General features: G+C 31.8%; 2 protein-coding genes and 1 long non-coding RNA gene across 4 annotated transcripts; 1 reads left to right on the top strand and 2 right to left on the bottom strand.

Moving 5' to 3' along the window:
• Positions 1-639: 639 nt before the first annotated feature.
• GAS41 (YEATS family protein) lies at positions 640-4,965 on the bottom strand. Of its 2 annotated transcripts, none has more exons than XM_078308395.1 (6): positions 4,708-4,965; positions 4,130-4,212; positions 2,993-3,214; positions 2,091-2,275; positions 1,554-1,675; positions 640-967 (listed from the first exon to the last, which is right to left on the bottom strand). In XM_078308395.1, exons 1-6 carry the CDS (start codon positions 4,870-4,872, stop codon positions 887-889), a joined length of 858 nt encoding a protein of 285 aa, XP_078164521.1. In that variant the 5' UTR covers positions 4,873-4,965; the 3' UTR covers positions 640-886. The 2 variants fall into 2 exon arrangements, with proteins under 2 accessions (XP_078164521.1, XP_078164518.1); XM_078308392.1 differs by lacking the exon at positions 4,708-4,965 and adding an exon at positions 4,376-4,423.
• A 926-nt stretch (positions 4,966-5,891) lies between these two features.
• LOC144560906 (putative aspartyl protease At4g16563) lies at positions 5,892-7,430 on the top strand. The gene has a single exon (XM_078310155.1). The coding sequence runs from the start codon at positions 5,892-5,894 to the stop codon at positions 7,251-7,253; it is 1,362 nt and encodes a 453-aa protein (XP_078166281.1). The 3' UTR covers positions 7,254-7,430.
• A 1,235-nt stretch (positions 7,431-8,665) lies between these two features.
• LOC144558618 (uncharacterized) lies at positions 8,666-12,619 on the bottom strand. The gene is made up of 2 exons (XR_013513885.1): positions 12,263-12,619; positions 8,666-9,123 (listed from the first exon to the last, which is right to left on the bottom strand). It is a non-coding gene; the product is annotated as an uncharacterized LOC144558618 (long non-coding RNA).
• Between the last annotated feature and the right edge of the window lie 5,057 nt (positions 12,620-17,676).

The raw sequence follows: 17,676 nt of genomic DNA, 5'->3' as shown, positions 1-17,676 counted from the left end.
AGTATTGTTATGATCTCATTCTACGTGGTCAGGTATTGCACTGGATCTGAGTTCACATAAAGGGTGGAATTTTTGTTCAAAGGGAATCAAACGAAGTTTTATTCAAAACTAGGCCTAAACTATCTGCTCATCGTCAAAATTGACATGGACAATTTATATTGGCGATACCATTTATGTTTGAATCACCAAGACCATTTATGTTTGAATCACCAAGAATAGGAAATATTCTGAGAATAGCTACTATTCAAAAGAATTATGGGATTCAAACAAAGAAACATGCTATTCTCACTAATCCGTGGTTCCTTGCATCAGATGAAATAGCATCTGTTCTCAAGTATGAAGAGAGAAAAAAATTCTTTCTCAGATTTCTTCTTATTTCTCTGTTACAACTATTTACTATTTCAAATGTACAATCTAAATAACAATTTTACTAATATGAATAACACCACTTTCACGCTAATCTGAAAGGCACATAGGGCTAAGGCACAATTGAGATAATACTATAATTGCCACCAAAATAGAATTTTCGTCTTACATGCAATAGTTTAATTTAAACCTACATTCTAAGTTCCTCTGGTTTCTACAACACATTTATGATTATTGCTAATTAGACAAAGAAAACCCGAAAGGTGAACAAAATTGAACGAAAATGATAAGATTAAACACCACATGCCACTTGTTATAAGTGTCATTAATTAATACACAACTAGAAAATTAGCACAAGTAAATAAGCAGAGCCCTACATTAGCATACCGTACTAACATATATCACATGATAAACCCTGAAAATATCAGAATTACAAAAGCAATTGGCCACCATGATTCTAGGTTAGCACGCATATCTAGGTTTCGGTGTTGACAATACCATTGTAAAACAGAGAGATCGGTTATTGACCGGAAGCAACTTTGGATGGCGTGCCCTCTAACATACTTAACTGCCTCCTCAGCTTCACTATGTGTGCTTGCACCTGGAAAAGACGGAAAAATAACCAATCAATTATAAACACAATAGGTTGAAGAAATTACACCGAATTGGGCTAATATGCTGTGTCATTTTCAAAGTCCAAACGGTTGATCCGAACCACTCAACAATGATCTCCATATAAAAATGTGATTAGAAACAAAATTTTACATTTTTTAGAATTTCTTTTATTATTTCTTTAGATAGGTACAAAATCATTGTTTTGGGATGCTCCGGAATCTTCCGAAAAACTGTGATTTTCTACATATTTTAAAAAAATAGTAAAAAGTTTCCCAAAATGTCAAATTTGGTCTCTAAACACATTTTAATCTGAAGGTCATATTGAGCAGTTGGAGTGGTTCAGATCAACTATTGTTTGAACTTGAAAAGGAAGATAAGGATGTAAAGCACAAGAGGGCCCACACCTTATAAAGCATGTTAGCCCAACTGAAATTACACCTCTGTAATGTAACAGAAATGAATGATCGATTACAAATTCTTAAACAATAAATAAAACTAATACAACATACATTTTAGAACCAGAGTTATAGATTAATCTTTGTGATGTGTATTGGAAGTCATATCATTCTCACCTGTTGACGAGCTGCTGCTAGCTTGAGCAACTCATCGGCCTCGGAAAAATTCATGTACGATTGACTCAAAGGATTCTCCTTGGTATCACCTCGCCGCCTTTCACTTGAATGCTCAATGGGCCCTACAAGAATACAATCATGACTCTCCTAAAACTACCAAAGGCAAACTTTGTACATTGGAACAATTACAGAGGATTCAAACCTCTATTGTATGATAATGATTGAAAAAAAATATCATTATTTTCACTGAATACTGTTAGCTTTATCGGTATAAATAATCAAAATAGCCTTAAACCAGGGCAGATTCATATTAGAAAAGGTCGAGGCACTTAGGCTCAAATACCACTGATGTCATAGTAATTCATGATAAAAAAAAATATAATATAATTAAATTATAATGTTGAATTTTAAAACTTTATATTATTTTTGTTACTTTCAAATCGAATACTTCAAATTAACATATCATGACCAGTTTCTCTATGACAAGCACTGATAAAACAAACAAACTCTATTATAGCATAGTAGAATTTTACATACCAGGAGGGGGCAAATTGAAAGAAGGCGGCAACCTAGGCACGATTGCAGCCGGATGGTTTTGGACTCGAACAAAGAAAGCTTCAGTAGGCTCGGGAAATACGATCTCATCATATACTTCAACAACCACCGGTTTCTTTATTGACTGAGGCGATTCATCTTCAGGGTATAACTTCAATTGGTGGTATCTGTAAAACCATGCCATTTGTAATTCTTTACTTTTATTTTCTTGGTTTCATTTCTTAGTAGGGTTTGTGTGCAAATTTTTGTCTATTATTCATGTTGCATTTTTTATCACTCGGATTTTCAGGGACTATACTGTACCACATACTCTAGTTTCAGCTTATAGTAAAAAAATGAAACGATAATTTTTTTATTAATAGAGATTATTATCAAATAATAAAGGGAAACAGAAAGAGTGCTCGGGTTTTTCGATGGTATAGATGGATCCTAAAAAAAATTTAAGATTCAAACTTTGGATTCAAAATTCCATCTATGAAAAAAATATATATATTTCAGATCCAATGTGTTTTCTGTTTCAGAAATCATTCCATCCACTCTTTTTGTTTTGAAAAAAATCCCAGCCACTGTTCCAAAAAAAATTCCAGCACTATTTCTGTTTAAAAAAAAAACTCAGTCACCCTTTCAGAAAAAAAAAAAATCAGTTTCAAAGTTTGGATCCGAATTTTTTTTCGGATCTATCTATTCCATCGAAAAACCCCAACACTCTGTGTTTCCTTTATAATATAACACTAATTTCTATAAATAAAAAATTCTCAATTGAAGTACCATCATAACCATTTCTGTTACCAACATTAATCAATACAGTACACAAGTAATGATTAATTTAACAAAAAAAGACTATATGCTTCAACTATAGTATTAATTTTCAAGTAGGAACTTACAGATCTATCCTCTTTTCACAAACGTCACTGTGGAAGTAAAGAGAAATTGCAATTTCAAACTCTCCCCACCCAGATTCTGACACCTCATAAGGCGGCGATTCAATAACTCTTGTCGGGTTGTTGAAACTGGGATGAAGTTGAAATACGACCCGTTTAAGAATTACACTTAGATCCTCATTGGTTGCTCCTCTAACATACACCGTCCATCTATGCGAGTTGTACCTAAATCAGAGAAGTAATATGCTCACAAATAATTGCCATACAGGATTTTCAGGGCTGCACCATTAAGGCCAACTTAGAGTGAGGCTATGGTACTATGCATAGCGCATAATGGTCCATACTATGGATTGATTTCTCCATTTTCAAACTCCAAACAATCAATCTGAACTGTTCAACATGATCTCCATTATAGTGTTTAGAATTTTTTTTACTATTTTTTTAGATAGGTAGAAAATCACTTGATCGCTTTGAGCAGTTCAGATCGACTATTTAAACTTTGAAAACAAAAATATTGATCTATAGTACGGACCAAGCTGCACTATGCATAGTACAATAGCCTCACTCGACAAACTTAACTACCTAATGTTACTGATTAACACAGTTAAAAAAAAAAAAAAAGGTTTCAGCACATATTTTTCTTTATTTGCTGTTTTTACATTCAGTTAGGTTTGCTTATTTGAATTCGCATCCCCTATGATACCTCAAATTTTGAGTTGATCCGTACAAAATCTGAACCGTTCAGCATGAATCTTAAAGCAACCATTTTATATTAATACTGCCTGTGCATCTAAATAGGCACCGAAAGCACTTTTTGTCCTGGTTTTGACATCAACTGAAAAGTTGAGATAACTCAGAGGATATGAACCCTGGTTATTTGGGGTAACCTAATTAAATTAGACAAATGGACAGTATAGTTCTTTCCTATTTAATATATTTTTTTCAGCCAAATCACTGTAATTGAGGTCCCTTTGGTACATGTGTTGTCTGTTGTACTGATCCAGATAACAGTAAAATAGAGAATATTACCAGGATTCACTGGTGACAAAATTAATAGTGATTATCTTCATTTAGCTTAAACCAATTTTTTTAAATAAACAAGGGCAGTTACAAACAGTTAGCACAGCAAAGAAAACTTACTCGCTCGCCTTTTTACCCAGCCAGAAAGCTATGGTGCCATGCACAATAGGAAAGCTGATTTCAACATCCTTGAGCCTCCTTGCCTGCTTAAACAATTCAATTCAACCTCAAAAACAAACTAACACAAAGAAGCAAGCCCCACTATAAAAAACAATTTCATACATATACTGACTTCAGTATGTGTGTGTGTGTGACTGAGAGAGAGAGAAGAGAAATTGAGCTACTAATGTAACATACTGGTACCACTGGTACCAGTACTGACAGCTGGGTGATTTCCATTTGTGAATTGCTTTTGAAGTATTGTATCACTGTCTTGTAACAAGGCTTAAAAGTTTTTGTGTTGATGTTTTGCTTTGTAGGGATATGATATATTGTGTACTGGTACCTGATTGTTGTACCAGCTTTAATTTTTGTGTGGGTAGGATTCTGTGTTTTGAGATTATTCATGCCAATGATGCAAATGTGTAAAATGAAAAAGGGTGCCTTTTGTTTTAGTTAGATAATGTTAGTATACAAACATAGATAGTTGTAAGAACAAATGATAGTAATACAAAAATGGCATTTCCTTAAAAATCGACCTTTTTATCGGAGTCTTCAGTGGCGCGAGTGGGCTTGGAGCGGAGAGACTTCTGGGCCGGAGTTAGGTCGGGAGGCTGATCGGCTGGCCTCTTCCCAGCAGTAGTTGCGCCTGAAGAAGCTGCCGCTTCAGCTGGCGGAGGTGGTGACGCTGACTTACGAGGCATTGATCGGAGAAGATGACAGTTGGCGGGTAAACGGAGCAGAGAGCAATCCGACCCGACTGTGACAAAGAAGAAGACGATGAGATGACTGATTTAAAAACATTCCAGGCCCAATTCTGTCAGGATGGGTCTGAAGCCCATCCGGATTGCAACCAAATCCGATAACTCAATTATTGGGTTGTACTAAAAGATAGGCCCAATTTATTGGTACTGCAATTACATTATTTACATCTGCCTTTTTTTTGTGCATTCCTCCTCTGATATCTCAACTTTTGCGGGAAAAGTATCATCTGCGGAGGTTTTCCGTGCGGTGCTGTGCGGTGGTTTTGATCTGGTCCGTTTGTTTAGAATCGGACGGACCAGATCAAATCTTGCCCGAATTTTAAAAAAACTCAGCATTTGGTGAACCCTTAATCTAGCCCGTCCGATCCGAAACGAACGTACCAGATCAAAACCACCGCACAGCACCGCACGGAAAACCTCCGCAGAGGATAGCGTTTCAACTTTTGCGTGCCCGACGTGTACGGCTTCTATTAGGGGATAGCGCAGGGCCAGTATTATTTTTTGCTTTCAGATTTGTGCAAAACGTATTTGAACGGTTTAGATTTCCCAGAAAACACTCAAAGTTTGAGATATCCCTGAGTATGCGAATTCTCTTCAATCTGGATTCATATTCTGAAAGGATATGGTTTTTGTTCATACGGACTTGGACGAACTCTATCCAAAGTCAGTAATCACCGTTATATCGGCGTTAAGATTCGTGTGAATGATTTAGAAAGCAACAAATTTAAACGGTCTGGTCAATCAAAACCGTGAGAGTGAAAATTTCATACCGATGGACAATTTAAGACCGTCTTTTAAATAAGCTTTGTCCATATCCTTTGGACAAAATCCAACCCTAGAAAAAAACGAATAATAATTAAAAACCCTTATAAACAGTTAACCCACCTCATCACCTCTTTCCGACTCCCTCTTCTCGCCGGGCTCTCCCCCTCTGTCACACTTTGCGCACCGGCATCATAATGTCTCCTCTGTCTTTTATCCTGTGCCTCTTCCTTCTCCCCCTCTCCACCGCATTATCTCCCCCTGCTCGGTTCCCTCTCTCTCTTCACCTCCATTACCCTCCTCTCTCTCCCATTTCACCTCCTTCCCACCCTCTCCACCCCATCTCCATCTCCTCCCTTCTCCGCGCCACTAACCTCAAGAACCCAAACAATCCCCATCCCTCCGTCTCTCCTCTCTTTCCCCACTATTACGGCGGGTACTCTCTCTCCCTCGCCCTCGGGTCTCCTCCTCGCACCTTCTCCTTCCTCTTTGACACCGCTAGCCACCTCTCATGGCTCCCCTGCTCTCATTCCTTCCATTGTCTCCATTGCTCTCCTTCCCCCTCCCCTCCACCTCTCTACCTCCCCAATTCCTCCCTCTCTTCCCGCCTCGTCGGATGCCGCAACCCGTCATGCTATTTCATCCACCCGTCACATTCCTGCCCCGGTAACCCAACCAACAATGGTTCTTCTAATTCGACACTATGTCCCCCTTATCTCCTCATCTACGGATCGGGTTCCACTGGCGGGTTACTGATGCTTGAAATGCTTCTCTTGCCAGGTCGGATTTTGCGTAACTTCTTGTTCGGTTGCTCATTGTTTTCCGATAGACAGTCTCCTGCCGGGCTTGCCGGTTTCGGGCGCGGCCCATCTTCTCTACCCTCCCAACTCGGTATAACCAGTTTTGCGTATTGTCTTATATCTCGCAAATTCGACGATGATTTGTCTGTTAGCGGGTCCCTCTTCCTCGGAGGAAGTACTGACAAAGATCTCCAATTCATCCCGTTTGTTCAAAACCCAACTAAGTCAGTTCCTTTCTCGGTTTATTATTACCTTCCATTGCAAAAGATTACGGTTGGAGGGAAGTCGGTGAAGTTGCCAACAAAGGCATTGTATCCGGGGCCCACCGGGGATGGTGGTACGATAATCGATAGCGGTACCACCTTCACTTATATGGAACCGGCTTCATTTAAGTTGGCAATGGAAATGTTTACTCAAGCCATCGGTAACCGGTACAACCGATCAGCCCATGTAGAATTACGTACCGGGCTTAAACCATGCTTTATCCTCCCGGTAAAGAACTCGCAAGTTCAGTTACCGGAACTGGTTTTCCATTTCAAAGCCGGTACGGTAATGAGGCTTCCCGTGGAGAACTACTTTGTGGTGGCAGATGCGGAGGCCGTGTGTCTTGCAGTAGTCACTGACAGCCTGGCCGGCCAAGGTGCCGGTGGTGGGCCCAGCATTATAATTGGGAGCTTCCAACAGCAAAACTATTACATGCTGTATGATTTGGCAAGAAAGAGATTAGGCTTTAGGCAACAGAACTGTGTTCACCATTAGCAAGAAGTTTAACACTTACTAATGGTAACGGATGTGTTTTAATTTTTTTTACAAGTAATTGTTTTGAGTGTTAACATTTCTTCTTCAGTCCTTGAGTTAACTTAAAATTCAGCTTTGGTCCGGAATTTAGTTGACCCATATATATTAAGAAAGAGAGGCATTTTAACTTGTTATCAGTATAAACAATGTCCATTTTTTTTATGAATATATGTATTTGTTGAAGATTTTGCATGTAAGAATTTTATTAAATTCAGAGATGTTAAAATGTTCCATGAAATTTAAATGACCGTTTGAACCGTGAATGACAAAAAATTTGTGGTCTCCATTTTGGTATAATGTGCACGTCCATTTCCTTGTTATGTTCCATAGAATCGTACAGGTTTAGAATCATCCAGTGTTTGATGAACTGGAGAGGTGATTTGTCTAAAGATTTGAATGCTTTAGGTGCCGATTTTTTCATGCGTAGAATTTCAAAAGAATAAAATAAAATTTATAACATCAAATCAATAATTTTTACTGATTCGATGTCATAAATTTAACAAATTTTATGAAGAAAAATACATTCTGCAGCACGATTTAAATAGATTTTTTCTTTCAAAATTTTGCTGATTTAATATGATAAGTTTAATTTTTTTTTAAATGTTATACATAAAAATATAGAATTTGTATCCTCTGCATTAACTCAAAAAGAAATTTTTTGAGTTAATGCATTTGGATCGTCCGATCAGCTTTAAAATTTGTGTGAATTAAATCCGTACTAATATTAAAAACCTCTTATATTTTAGACAGAAACCGGATGACATCCGTTTACAATCAGACAGTCAATATGTATTAACTCAAAAAATGCTCTCTTTTGAGTTAATGCAGACGATATGGGACTAAAAAATGTCAGCTTTCGGTGACCCAATTGAATTCTCCTTTTCTTTTTTGTTCTTTCTGGATACTCTTCAGTGCGATGTAGACCGTTGATTAAGACTTGAAATATGTGTGATCGTTTTGTACTTGGCGTGTGGTTTTAATCTTTCATGTATTCATTAACAAGGCTTCTTTACTTTGATTACTCCTGTACCTCAAAGTTTCTTTGAAATGTAAAGGGTAAAGATTTTAACACATGAATTTTGGCTTCATGCAGCGCATGGACTATAGAATCAAAACAACGTTGCATAATGTTTGTACACTGCAAGAAGCGAAAACTGCTCTGCCAAGATCTTTATACAAAGTAAAAGGCTGAAAAAGATAAAGGAATGATTCTTTAACATTTGAATCTCCTGTTTTAGGTTTTGCATTTTTTTCATGAGGGTTTTTAAAGGACGTGTTTACATATATAACTGAATTCCTTTTGTATTGCCTGAATCCCAAAAAAAAAAAAAAAATAAACACATTAAATAATAACAGACTAAGTAAAGCTGTAATTGGATATAAGAATTATCATTCTTTTTATTAATCAATTGTATCATGTACAGAGGAAGTATTTATAGAGAAGCTACACATCAGATTCTTAACAGTACAAACTAACAGTCCTCTAACTACTTCTCTAAACTGATTCTGTTACAATTCGGTTAGAAGCTCTATTTCCTGTATTAAATAATCAAACAACCTGAAAAAATAAATATCATGAATTTGATAAAACCAATAAAATAAATGAAAAACAAAACTGCACATACTCAAATTTATCTCCAGTTTGAAGTCACAGACCCAATTATTAATCCGTTGTCATAATTGCAACTATATATTGTACAACGATTGCATATCCGTTGTGATGCTTGATTCACCGGTATCCCAAATTGCATCCAATATTTTGCGATGCAGATTCATACTAAAGCAATTAGAGCATGATCAAGAAGAATTCAGATCTCCTCAGGTACCTGACCTTGGCAAGTTAGATCCAAATCGTCGTTATGTCTCAGCACAAATCTCAAAGCGGTTCTGTGGAGGATATTGTCTCGATCAAGCAGCAGGAGCAGCAGAGAGAAGAGGTGCGCAATTCTTGAAGGAATTCATCAATTGTCGGAAGCGGTAACGATGCCATAGTACATAGACAAATTCAAGGCATAGAGCAAGAAGAAAAAACACCAAAGCAAGTACCAGAACTAATTCTAGTTTGGAAATATCATAATTCATTTTCTGATGATAAGAAAGAAGAGGAGAGGAGACTCAAGGAATTAATGGTGGAAGGAAGTAGATAAAATTAGGTGTGAATGAAAAATGAACTGATTTGGAATTTATAGTGGAACACTACAAGTCAATTCATAATTATTGATTTTCCTATTGGCATTAGTTAAGAAGTTTCTCTAATATGGTTGCAATATCAATATTGGAATATGCGTTTAATAATATATACGCAATTCAATTGGTACAACATATTGTAACAAGCCGGATTTTTTTTTATATCTAATATCTCTTTTTTAAAAATTAAATTAAATTTTTATCATTGTTTTTTGAAATTTTATTTATAATTGTAACAATGCTAGTGTTCTCAGTCAATGCAAGCTAGCATTCTGATTTAGGTTTTTTTTTTTTTTAAATGCTACATATAAAAAAAAAAAATTCGGTAACAATAGCTACCATTTAATATAATATAATATTTATTTATTTAATTTACTGAAAATGGTTCATAAACTCTACAATCATATTTGAAATTTTATATGTAGAGGAAATGCTTGAAAATATATGTTTGATGGATTTATTGAATAAATTTTTCCTCAAATTATTTAAAGCCTGATATGTATTGTTAACCGTATATATGAGTCAATGACAATAAAAAAAAAAAAAACAAAAAAAACAAATAAGGACAACACAATATTCTACTCAGGAAACTTCCTTACAAAATCTCGAGTCTAATCTTTTGTTGCCATTCTTGGGTACAAATCAGAGACTCTGAGTGGTTGCTTCATGCACTACTAGCACAGTAATCGAGTGTTTTCTTCTTCTTCTTTTTTTTTGAAAGGTATGGACCAGTGTATTAAAAAAAACCGGACGGGTCAGATCTGATCCGGCCGAACCGCAGACCGCACCCGACCCGAACTGACTTAAGTTAGACCTCCGGACCGGCCTGGACCAACCCAAGGGTCAATCTAGCATGGATTTGGTCCGACCTTTTTATTTTTGACCCCCAAAATCCCGATCCTAGCGAACCCCCGACCCACTTGAATCCAACCTAGACCAAACCCGACCTGGCCCCTCCTCCCCCCTAAACCCCTCTAAACCCGTACTAAACCGGACCTAAACCCGTACTAACCCAGACCAAACCCCTCTAACCCACCCCCCCCCCCCCCCCCCAAACCCCCATGGACCCGGACCAAACCCCCACAGACCCGTATTAACCCGTACTAACCCCGCACTAACCCGGACCCCAGTTTTTGAATTAAAATTGCATTAGATTTGTACAGTTTTGGCTTTTATTTCTGGACGAAACATGATGTTTCAGCCTTTGTAGAAAATACAGCTTTCCTGGAAAAGCCAAAACAGAACAAAAACTGAAACTGCACATTTATTTATGTTTTGAATTTTTAAAAATGCTTAATGAATTTTTAATGTGTTAGATTAATTTTAAAAATGTTTGATTTATTTTAAAAATGTTAGATTTATTTTTAAATTGGTTAGATATGTTAGTTTTATTTCTAAGATTTAATTCAAAATAGTTTAGATTTATTTTTAATGTGTTAGGTTTATTTTTCAATAGAATAGATTTATTTTAAGAATATTATATTTTTGTTTAATTTTATTTGTTATTGGTTAGATATGTTATAATGATTTTAATTTATTAGTTGATTAGCTCTTTAAAAAAAATTGGTGCTATCTTTTAAAAAAAAAAAAGACCCGAATCAGACTCGGACTCGACCCTCACCCGACCCAGGACGTCTCGTGTTAAATTTGGACCAAGAATCTAGTACGGGTTTGGTCTAACTCTCCAAAATGAGACCCGCCGGACCGCGGGACCCGTGGCCCAGGCGGATTCGGACCGTGTGGACCCGATCTGACCCGAATTCAAAACACTAGTATAGACCGTCTGATCGAGATACGACGGTCCAAACAAGTTATATTGTATACTAGTTTTGTGTTTTTAAGCTATTCAAGCAAACCTTTTGAGTTTTGATGCTGTACGTAGGTCGCTTTGATCTATAGGAGACCAGAGCTAACCTAACAGAAAATTAAGGAAGCTAGTCATCTTACAACGCGGGAAATCAGCAAAATAAATGGGCCTGAGAAAAGGTCCAAGTGATCACCGCTCCTAGAGTTTAGTTTTATTTCTGTTTTCGCATCTTTTAATGATGGTTTTTATACCATGTGTTTACATAACTGGATCAACCTTTTTTCTTATAGTTCAAAACATCATTAAATTAATAACCAAATAACCTGAACATTCTAATATCATGAATTTTATAGCAGCAATAAATTAAAGAGGGTTGAAATGCTTTTTTTTTTTTGTGTGTTTCTATCATGCATCTATTTTTTAAGTGTTAATAACTTAAAATTAAAAACTCAAATATTAAAATAAAAATGTTATATTTGTATCATTTTCTTCATGCATATATAAAAAATTATGATATTTCAGACTTTGTTTTGATCGGTATTGAGAGCTTATGAAAATACATTGATATAGATAAATTATGTACGTTGAATATTTCAACTTATTGATTCATATAAGAACAGAACAAAAAAATTATAAAAATTTTATATACATATATGTAAACAAAACAATATAGATCATAACTAAATGTTTTATTTTGACATACAAATTTTAAAAAATTTATTATTAAAAAAATAATAAATAAAACATTTGAACCGTCCTCTAAAATAAAATGATAAACAAAACTGTACATACTCAAGTCCATCTCCTGTTTGAAGTTACAGACACCACCATTATAGAATAGCATGATCTAATGTGTGTTTGATTTGAATCGAACGGTTCAAATTGCATCCAATATTTTGCTATGAAGACCCTTACAATAGCAACTACAGCATGATCAAGGAGAATTCAGAATTTCATATCTCCTCAGGTACCTGACCACGGCAAGTTAGATCCAAATCGTGGTTATGTCTCAGCACGAATCTTAAAGCAGTCCCGTAAATCTAAACATGCCTGAATTCTTTAACCGACTCAGCTGCGGTTCCTCAGAGGATATTGACTCGATCAAGCAGCAGAAGCAGCAGAGAGAAGAGGTGCACAATTCTTGACGACAAGCGCCGATTGGTGGAGACGGTAACGATGCCATATTACATAAAGAAATTCAAGACAGAGAGCAAGAAAAAAAAACATCAAAGCAAGCACCATAACTAATCCTAGTATGGAAATATCATGATTCATTTTCTGATGATGAGAAAGAGGAGAGGAGAGGAGAGGCTCAAGGAATGGTGGAAGTTGATAAGATTAGGTTTGAATAAGAAATGGACTGGTTTGAAATTTATAATGAAAGACTACAAGTCAAGTCAATATTAATGATTGAGTTTTCTATTTGCATTAGCTAAGAATTTTTTTTATAAATATATAATTTGGTGTTGGGCTACGGTATTGGAAAAGAAAGAGACTATTTTACTTTTCATTCATATTTTTATTTTTAAAAATTAAATAGTTGATATGAACCTTTCAATATTGATCTTTATATATTAAAATGAACTTGGTGACCAAAATTTGTTAGAATTTTTTATATTTTATTTACTGAAAAATAATGAAAATTATGTTGAAATATTTGAATAGTAGTTTAAACTTTAAAAATAAATATATAAACGGAAAATAAAAAACCTCTTTACTTTTCAAAACATCATAGCGCAACTCTTGAATATGATTGCATTATTGGAATATGCGTTTAATTATATATATGCGATTTAATTGGTAAAACGGACTGTAACAAGCCCGATTTTTATTATCAATAGTATTAAAGAAAATTAATTTATATATATTATCGTTTCTAGAAAAAAAATATTTATAACAAAAACGCTAATATTGTTAGCATTGTCCATCAACTAAAGCACACTAATGATAAAAAGAAAAGAAGCTAATTTTGAAAGAAAAATATGCTAGCGTGTCCTTTCTTTTTCAGAGAATTAACGCTGGTGTTGCTAGCGTTGATGATATATAAATTGAAATTCCCAAAGAAAACTATGGTATAGGTTTAATTTTTTTTTTTTGTTAAATGCTACATATAAAAAATCGGTAACAACCTACTACCATTTAATATAATAGGTTTTTAATTAACTAAAAGAGTTTCCTTAAGTTTTCAAAAAAAAAAAATGGTCTCCTTACGTTTTCTATCTGACGTTAGCAATGAAACGTAGAAGTTTCAAGTACTATATTTATTTATCTTTTAAATTAGATGAGACACGTGTGAAATTCTTACCTGTGATATGATATGATGTGAAGGATGAGAAAATTGGTTTACTTGTTAATTGTAGGATTTAGAGAGAGAACTAATATAAAATATAATCTTATATTTTTTTTACTTATTAATTTAGCTGTTTTAAAACAGATCATTAAGTCTAAGCGTCATTATTATATTTTTTTTTCTACTCAATGATTATAAAAAGCATAACATATTGATGTGTGTTAGTGTGTAATTATCAAATTTGTGTTGCATACTCTAACACGCATTCCTAATATAATTTACAGAGTCTTATTGATGTGTAACATATTGATGTATGTTAGTGTGTAATTATCAAAATCATAACATACTGATGATGTGTGTTTTATATATATATATATTTTTTTTTATTTCATTCAGCTTTTCCCTTAATTCATCGTTTGAAATAAATATAATAAATTTTATAGTTGAGTTCACAAAAAAAACTTGATGAACTGAGTAACACCCTAGTTCTACTCATATCATATCATATCATATTATCCTTTTTTTTTTATTATAACTACTTTACATTTATAAGTTTCTCATTTTGCCCTCTATTAAAAGTTAAGATGCACTGCCAAATGATAGGTTAAATTTTATTTGAAACCCATTTTAATTTTTGCAAAAGCTACAAGGACATACAGAGCTTTAATATGAAACTATTATTATACTATATATCCTTCTTTTAGCGATTTATCTTTTTTTTTTGTATTTTTTTACAAATCACAATAGTGACCTCCAGATAAACCAGCTCCCCAGAAAGTAATAGTAATAGTAATAATAATAATAATAATAATAATAATAATAATAATAATAATAATAATAATAATAATAATAATAATAATAATAATAATAATAATAATAATAATAATAATAATAATAATAATAATAATAATAATAATAATAATAATAATAATAATAATAATAATAATAATAATAATAATAATAATAATAATAATAATAATAATAATAATAATAATAATAATAATAATAATAATAATAATAATAATAATAATAATAATAATAATAATAATAATAATAATAATAATAATAATAATAATAATAATAATAATAATAATAATAATAATAATAATAATAATAATAATAATAATAATAATAATAATAATAATAATAATAATAATAATAATAATAATAATAATAATAATAATAATAATAATAATAATAATAATAATAATAATAATAATAATAATAATAATAATAATAATAATAATAATAATAATAATAATAATAATAATAATAATAATAATAATAATAATAATAATAATAATAATAATAATAATAATAATAATAATAATAATAATAATAATAATAATAATAATAATAATAATAATAATAATAATAATAATAATAATAATAATAATAATAATAATAATAATAATAATAATAATAATAATAATAATAATAATAATAATAATAATAATAATAATAATAATAATAATAATAATAATAATAATAATAATAATAATAATAATAATAATAATAATAATAATAATAATAATAATAATAATAATAATAATAATAATAATAATAATAATAATAATAATAATAATAATAATAATAATAATAATAATAATAATAATAATAATAATAATAATAATAATAATAATAATAATAATAATAATAATAATAATAATAATAATAATAATAATAATAATAATAATAATAATAATAATAATAATAATAATAATAATAATAATAATAATAATAATAATAATAATAATAATAATAATAATAATAATAATAATAATAATAATAATAATAATAATAATAATAATAATAATAATAATAATAATAATAATAATAATAATAATAATAATAATAATAATAATAATAATAATAATAATAATAATAATAATAATAATAATAATAATAATAATAATAATAATAATAATAATAATAATAATAATAATAATAATAATAATAATAATAATAATAATAAGAACAACAACAAAGAGCATCTAAATGTTAATGATACAGCCACAAGAATATTAAAACCAAATGAAAAGCTAGTAATTTAGTGGCAAAGGATGGTGCTACGGCTACCTCAAATAATAATGATGCCCCAATTTATGAAATTAATATGTGAAACCTAAATATGTTTCTTCGGATTGAATTATTCCATGTCACCTCATATGACAAAATAGAATAGAGAGGGGCTTTCACTTGAAAATTGAAATCAATCAAACGGATTACTTTAGTTTTAATTTGCTATTTTTCTGTGGAAGCACATGTTAAAATCAGCCAGTGCTTTCATATTCCTCCTTTATTGGAAAGAGGGTTTATAAAGTATTGGTTCTGATTTAGATAAAGCTATATCCACATATTATTATATACAACTACCAGCATCAACATATCTTAGGGAACAGCTGAATTAATTAGGCAATGTGTTTTAAAAGAAAACACGCATAATTCAACAAAACGGATAGTTGCCACCGACTAATAGAGAAACTTGTGTTGCTCACGTACGTGGTGTTGGGTTAAGATATGAAAGCATTTAAAGAGTAGTTTTGTTGAACACTTTGCGGGCATATATATACTAATGAGTATGGCTAATATAATATTAGTGTCATTTCAGTTTATATAACACCAACTCCAAAACCTATCAAATTGAGTTCAAATGATGAATCTTAACCGTTCAAACCAATTTACTTTATGAGTGATGTGTTTAATTACATGCAAACTTTTTATATTTTCGAGTTATTTTAGTATCAAATCAAGAGGCAAAAAAATTAAAAAATGAATGTATTAAAATTAACTTAAAAACTCACACATTTGACCGCTTTACTTGATATCAAATAAACTCAAAAACTTATAAATTTTACATGTAAACGCACAACTAATGGAGTAGATTGGTTTGAACGGTTTGGATTCACAATTTGAACTCGATTTGATAGGTTTTGGAGTTGGTGTTATATAGACTGAAATGACACTGATGTTATATTAGCCATACTCTATACTAATATTTGATTAAATGGAGAAATATAAAAGTCAAACAAGAAGCCAATAAAATAAGCAATCAAGTACAAGAAAATAAAAAAGAGACAAAATTTTATGTGGAAATTCTTTCGGAAGAAAACCATGAGAGCACACGGTATAAATTTAGTAGATCAAAGAGCCTTACAAATACAATGAGATAATCAAATCATTAACACTCCCTTGCTATTTATACACTAATTACTAATGAGATTTTTAAGTATATTTAGATGAATTAAATCAAGAAAGTAAACCTTAAAAAAAGAGATTGTTCAAAGAAAAAAGACACCGAAGAGTTCACGATTTGAACTCACTATTTGAACTTTAAAAATTTTGAAAATAGAGAATGTAATTCGGTGCCATAAAAAAAATGTAATTGGATTCCTCATCTCTGAAAACTCTAGTATATTATAAAAATTACAAAATTTTAATTTATAATGAGGGCGCTTAGCCCTCTTTTTCCACATTACCATCCCCTCTTGGGTCCAGATAGACAGTTCTTGACGTGTTGTCTAACAGTAAGAGTAGGAGATATTGGGTTTGAAGAAATATTTGAAATAATGTTGTAATGGTATGCACTCGCTAGACGGATATAGTATCATCAAACGATTAATTAGAAATAATCAATTGATTAGTCAAGAAAATTTGTGACAGTTTGATTGCTACCAACGACTAAACAACATTTTTTTTTTTGATAAAATCTAAACAACAAATTAATCAGTCTAAATGGCTGTTTTTTACAACACTGGTTTGAAACCGTCATGGTTCTAGATACAATACTCCGAATTTTTTATTAATATCCAAATTTTATATTAAATTTAAAAAAATATCCGAATTGGTTGGTTTTTTCGAAATCTACCCATTCCGGAAATTTTTTTTCCGGAATTAAACTCTAAACCCGGAAAATTTTTTTCCGGAAACTTGGTTCTAACTCCGGAAATTTTTTTTCCGGAATTAGGATTTCTTTTTTTTTTTTGCTAAATCCGGAATAATTTTTTCCGGATTTAGGATTTTTTTTTTTTTTTAGGAAATTTTTTTTTTCCGAAATTTTTTTTTTCAGTTTTTATTTATAATTTATTTATTTTTTGTAT

Source organism: Carex rostrata, chromosome 1, assembly GCF_964058835.1.
Source record: "Carex rostrata chromosome 1, lpCarRost1.2, whole genome shotgun sequence".
In the NCBI taxonomy this organism is placed as follows: domain Eukaryota; kingdom Viridiplantae; phylum Streptophyta; class Magnoliopsida; order Poales; family Cyperaceae; genus Carex; species Carex rostrata.
The sequence above is the reverse complement of the archived record's forward strand: the minus strand, read 5'-3'. Positions and strand labels throughout refer to the sequence as shown.

Excerpts from the sequence above, each read along its gene's own strand:
- GAS41 (XM_078308395.1), bottom strand. The coding sequence starts at position 4,872 with ATGCCTCGTAAGTCAGCGTCACCACCTCCGCCAGCTGAAGCGGCAGCT. Across the intron at positions 3,215-4,129 it reads CTGGGTAAAAAGGCGAGCGA|GTACAACTCGCATAGATGGA; the intron begins GTAAGTTTTCTT and ends TCTCTGATTTAG. Across the intron at positions 1,676-2,090 it reads TTTCAATTTGCCCCCTCCTG|GGCCCATTGAGCATTCAAGT; the intron begins GTATGTAAAATT and ends GTATTCTTGTAG.
- LOC144560906 (XM_078310155.1), top strand. The coding sequence starts at position 5,892 with ATGTCTCCTCTGTCTTTTATCCTGTGCCTCTTCCTTCTCCCCCTCTCC.